Here is a 5,898-nt window from a genome sequence, read left to right on the forward strand (position 1 = left end):
TAATATATAGTTTTGGTAATGTACCAAAATAGATTTGGTAGGGAAGTAAACATATTGCAAGGTAAATGTGTGTAATTGATGTGTGTTAAGCAAAGTAACCAAGGGCAGTGTACATTTTAGCCAATAAGTTTAAATGTGTAACCTCAATTGGTATGAGACCAATTGGAGGTGGAACTAGGCACAAAATGTGCCAACTTTCATTGAGAAAACATACCAAAATTCTGCTTGCAAGGTGACCTAAGAAAATGACCAATTCGGATTAGGTACAATTAGGACCTGAAAAATGACCAATTGGGCAGCAGTGAGTGTTTAGGCCATAACTCACTCAAAACAGGTCCAATTGACCTGAAATTTTAACCATGAATAGTTAAGACCCATACCTACAAGTCTTATGAAGACACCAAAACCCAGAAATGACCAGAAGCAAGTCAAAAAGCTTGCACAAGTTCGGGTCCAAAAACTGGCCGAACCAAAGTTGACCAAATTGACCTAAAATTGACCTAATTTGATGCCATTTGACCAGCAATAGTATAATGACCATAACTTGGTCTACTTAACTAGGATTGACCTAAAATTTTGCCCCGCGTGCAATAAGACATAGATCTACAAGTTTGTAGTTTTGACCGAAACCCGAAAACCGAGGGAACTAGGTCGTCCGGTTAGGTCAAACTAGTATCCCGGAATCTAGCAAATTGCAAGAAAATGCACTAAACAAGGAAATGAGTTTGGTAAAACGTACCAACCCTAAAACCCTATCGAATGTGACATATTAAGGACACCAAAACCTAATTTACCTTAAACGCATTGAGAGTCGGTATATTAGGTAATTGAGCAAATAATAGCCTTCAGTGAATTACTTATCGAACATTATCGTTAGAGACAGTTTAATTTAGTACTGAAACACTTCAAATTGTGTTTCTCAGTTACCAAAGACTCAGGAAAAGGGAAGGAAACACTGAGTTCAGACCAGGAGACAATTATCAGAGGTTTGTGCACAATTAGTTTTCAACTGATTTTGCTCTGAATAATATTTCATATGATTAATTGTATGTTATTGTTTTAAATTGTGTTTGTGCACAACTAGTTTTTAACTGATTTTGTTTTGAATATTTCATATGATTAAATGACATATTTTTCTTATGTATTATGTTTAACAAGCATTGGATTTAATTCAATGATTATTGAAAATTGTTATAGTATGTATGAATTCAGCTTTGTGAAATGGTATTTCCACAAGTATTAAGCATTGTTATGGATTGAATAAATTATGTTTTGGAAAATTGTGATAGAACATGTTTTGAATTGTGATGGTAATTTTCATGAAAAAATACAAATTTATGATTTGATTTGTGTTGAGCAAAAAAAAATTATTGGATATTAGAATTGACTTTGAATCGAATTATATTGTGATTTATGCTCACTAAAAGGATTGTGATATTGTTTTATATCTCACTATAGATGCTTGACTAGGTTATTACCCGTCTCTCTCATTTGTTGAGAAGACAATGGAGTTAGTTGTGTTTTGATTACCATGGTACGTGCACAGGCTTAGATTTTCCTCTGATTTGATGTTAGATCTAAGTTTATTTTATCGTTATGGCCCTTGCGGAAGATTCATTATTGTGATGGTACTGTGCACGATGATTCGACCTCCCCGACCATAGGGAGTTAGAATCTGATTCGACCTCCCCGACCATAGGGAGTTAGAATCTGATTCGACCTCCCCGACCATAGGGAGTTAGAATCACATCGAAGATGGCCCTATCGGATTAGTCTTACATAGTTAGTGAGATAAAGAATGATTTTTGAGATACAACATGGTTTTGAGATAAAGATTGATTTTTGAGATACAGAATGGCTTTTGAATGGTAAGAAATTGTGATTTCAATTATGGTTTATGTATAATTGATTTTGTTGGAATTACTTAAATGGTTAGTCATGATTTGATAAATTGAATTTTGTGATCAAAGTCATTTATACAAATGATTTACATTATTGGCAACGAATATTTTGAGTTTTGAAATTTGATGAGTATTCAGATTCCCAATTTATTTACTGTAAATTTTGTCAATGTATATTGTACTATGTTTTAAATTATAGTTGTGCACCACTGAGTTCACCACTCAGCGATAGCTTTGTATGCTGTCGCAGGTAAGAAGAGCATAGAGCAGTAAGTAAATTTCCTTGAAGATATATTCAGATCAGCTCCAGGTATATCATAGGTATACCCATGTACATAGGTTTTGATGTATGCATGTAATAATATGTATGTAAATTATTTGAGCAGTTGTATAGAAACTCTTGTAAAATATTTTGGTTTGTAATTAAATGTAAATTATTGTAAATGTAAATTTGAGATTTCATTTACTTGAATAGTTTTGTATTATATTTCTTGTATCTCAGTCTTTGAAAAATCACTGCGGATTTGAGTTGAGAAAAATGTTGTGTTGAGAAAAATGTTGGAGTTGAGATTTGCAAATACATATTGAAGTGCTTTTTACAGGTTTTCTGAAGAACTGTTTTATCCAAAATACAGAGGGCACTCTGTCAAAATTTTTACAGAAATTCCAAATAATTCAAATGTGTCAATTCTATCACTTCAGTTCAAAAAGGTTTTAACACCTGTAAATAGTGCTCACCACTGTAAAAGAAGTAAGAAGAGTTTTGAAAATCCCTTGTAGTGTATTTAATGGGTTATCAGTAGACGGAGTTGATAATTCATTAGGTATACTACGGGATCATGTTATGCCTTACAGAGGGGTAGGGTGTGACAATGAGTTATAAATTATTTTGAATCGGACAAATTGAGATTGAATTAACAAGCTGAATCAAAATTTTGTCACATATGAGAATTTTTTATTATGAGTTTAATAGAGAAGTTAACCAAAGCATATATATATATTACAACAGTACATAAACCTCAATCATTTTAGTTTGAATCAAACCTGCGAAATTTATTACCTACTTAGTGATTAAATCAGTTTGGTTGTGTCTATGGAGGGCTCGAGCTCATGTCAGGATGAGTTTATTTACCCTTAGATTAAATTTTTACATATAAATTCGTGTAATCTGTATATACAGATATTTAATATAGCAGTAATTAAACTCATTCTCATATGAGTTCAAACTTATATTAGATGCACTTAATCAATTTTATCTTTTATGGCTTGGTTCATTGGTGTGTGTATATATATATATATATATATATATATATATATATATATATATATATATATATATATGAAGACAAATACCAAAACAATTAATTGTAATTTGAGACTGAAACCAATTTATAGAATTAAGCACTGACAGAATAATTTTCACACATAATATTAATATAAACTTTTACAAATAAGAAAAAGGAAAAAAAAATCATTGGAATTAATGGAGCAAAGAGGCAGATGATCATATTTTGTTTAGCTTGGCAAGGAGGAAAACACTGGCAGAAGTTATTCCAGGGATGAATACATCATTAGGAATAGCTTTGGGTGCTACACGTTGCTTGATAAACAAGGCGGCTGCAGGAATTCCATACAGGAAGATAAGTATATCTTTTGATCCAAAGCCTGTAAAACCTGTGTGCATTATGATTTCTTGAAGAATTTTTTGGAACTCTTCCTTTGTCAGTGATTTTCCTTTATCTTTGTAGTGAATCTGCAAATTATATATAATAAAAATTAATTAATTAATTAATTAATTAGTCATCCCTTTTTGTAAAATTGCTTAAATTAATTAAATATTCAAATTTGGAAATCACCAACCGTGATCTTGAGTTGCAATTTTTCTATTTTGGAAGCCAGAATTTGTCTTAAACTAAATCCAAATTGATAATGAGTTAAATCGAATGACATGACATAATTAGTTTTTAATTAAAAGAAAATTTGTAAATATTATGTAAATCATGACAATAAAACTCAATATATTAAAAAAAAAAGCCGAAATCTTAAAAATTGTTTAGAAATTTTATCTGAATAACCCAAAATAATACCTAGAAGTCCGCCCATGAGTAATTTGAACTAGGCTTGGCTATCGGTTTGGTTCGGGTTGAAACTGACGGTTCAAGTCTTAGGGAGGGAGTGAACCAGAATCAGACTAGATCAGTTCGGTTCTAGCCAGTTTTGGTCCAATTTTAGTCCCATTAAAAAATGGTTATAATTTTTATTTTTTATTGTTTTAGTTCCAATTAAAAAAATGATTCAATCCACATGAAGCCCTCTAAAGCTGCCACCTATTTTTAAAAAATAATTCTAATTTAAGCTGAATTAGAAATAAAGTTTTGAACCGTTGGTTTCAGTCTGACACCAAATCATGATTTAAATAGGAGATGAAAATTGCCCCTATAGCTAGTTTGATTCCAATTTAAGGCTCTTGAGCCGTTGATCGGGGTCTATTCCAAATCAAATTTGGATCAATCCTACCCAAAAGGAATCATCTATAAGATGAATAAACTTCAAATTATCTAAGAAAATCTAATCAAATCCGAATCATAATTAAAATTTTTAAAATTTTCATGCAACTGAAATTTATTTTATCAGAAAAAAAAAAAGAAAAAGAAAAAAAAAAAGCCTTACCTGGTATACTTCCTTGAGCTTATCAGCTTCAGGCACACGGAATTGTGTGCTATTGAGCTTCTTATTAATATCTCTATTAATTAATTCACATAAGCAAAAATGTTAATCTTCCTCAATGAGATTAAAAAGATTTAATTGCATGTGATATATATACGTACTCTACAGTTTGACAAACTGCCCCGTAGAAGTCAGATAAAGTCAAATCCTTTGATTTTTCTGCAAAATACTTGTCATAGCAATCTTCTATTGTAGAACCCAACTCCTTTTCTCTATTTTGCCCACTTCCTGCAATCAATTTTTTTTAAATAATAAATTTATTTTTAATTTTCTCAATGCAAATATCTATCAAGCAATGTGAATAATAGTATTTTGAATAATTAATCACTTGATTTGAACCAGAAAAGTGCATACCTTGAGCTAATGTCATCAATGTCTGGCCCATTTGGATATCTTCCGTTCAGCCAAATGATGAAAATAAATGTGGGTTGTTAAGAGGAATTAAAGAAGTTTTTATATGCATTTCATAGGGCATTGAAGACTTGCAGGGTGGATATGAGTATATTGTTTTCTCTATGCTGAAGCAATACTTGCTGCAAGGAAGCTTTTGAATCCTAATCCATATTTATTTTATTTATGAAAGTTGATGTGTGACAAATTCTTAAAAAAAAAATATGTCACGTAGCATTCTTTTGTGAATACTTTTCTGCTTTATATACCAATTATTATTTATTTTTTTTAATTATCATTATTATTTATAATATTATTTTAATATTTATTATTTAAATTATTACTTTATTTAAAATTTAATTTTTAAAAATTAAAATTTTTTGTGATTAAATATAATATTTAAAAATTATATATATATTATAAATATATTCCCATGAGAATGTGACGTGACACTTATCTCAAAGAATTTTTCATGTGTCAACTTTCATAAATAATTATCTTTTATACTAATTATTATTTAATTCTCTTTTATTTATCTTTTAATTATCATTATTATTTACAATATTATTTTAATATTTATGATTTAAATTATTATTTTCTTTAGAATTTGATATCTAAAAATTAAGAACTTTTGTGATTAAATATAATATTTTAAATTATTTATATTATTTTTTTTATAAATTCATTCAAAGATTACTGGTGTTCATTAATTTAAAGAAAATTGATTATTAATGTATGATCTCATGATCAACTATCATATAATTTAATCAACTTTAAATTATTTCATATCTTTAATAAATATTTTTATTATATTGTTATGTTTTCTATTATTTTATTAAAAAGTTTTTGTTAAAAAATTTGAGAGTCAAAAAGTGTAGTT

The 5,898-nt window shown here is 29.2% G+C and overlaps 1 protein-coding gene across 1 annotated transcript; it reads right to left on the minus strand.

Annotated features, from left to right (window-relative positions):
• Positions 1-3,289: 3,289 nt before the first annotated feature.
• Positions 3,290-5,102, minus strand: LOC110671470 (uncharacterized). Its single transcript, XM_021833953.2, has 4 exons — positions 4,983-5,102; positions 4,730-4,856; positions 4,572-4,644; positions 3,290-3,654 (listed from the first exon to the last, which is right to left on the minus strand). Exons 1-4 carry the CDS (start codon positions 5,011-5,013, stop codon positions 3,406-3,408), a joined length of 480 nt encoding a protein of 159 aa, XP_021689645.1. The 5' UTR covers positions 5,014-5,102; the 3' UTR covers positions 3,290-3,405.
• Positions 5,103-5,898: the final 796 nt, after the last annotated feature.

The sequence above is a fragment of the Hevea brasiliensis genome, chromosome 3 (genome assembly GCF_030052815.1).
Source record: "Hevea brasiliensis isolate MT/VB/25A 57/8 chromosome 3, ASM3005281v1, whole genome shotgun sequence".
NCBI lineage: Eukaryota > Viridiplantae > Streptophyta > Magnoliopsida > Malpighiales > Euphorbiaceae > Hevea > Hevea brasiliensis.

Coding starts and splice junctions, on each gene's coding strand:
- LOC110671470 (XM_021833953.2), bottom strand. CDS start 5,013: ATGGGCCAGACATTGATGACATTAGCTCAAG. Junction 4,645..4,729: donor GCAGTTTGTCAAACTGTAGA/GTACGTATATAT, acceptor ATTAATTAATAG/AGATATTAATAAGAAGCTCA. Junction 3,655..4,571: donor AGCTCAAGGAAGTATACCAG/GTAAGGCTTTTT, acceptor TATAATTTGCAG/ATTCACTACAAAGATAAAGG.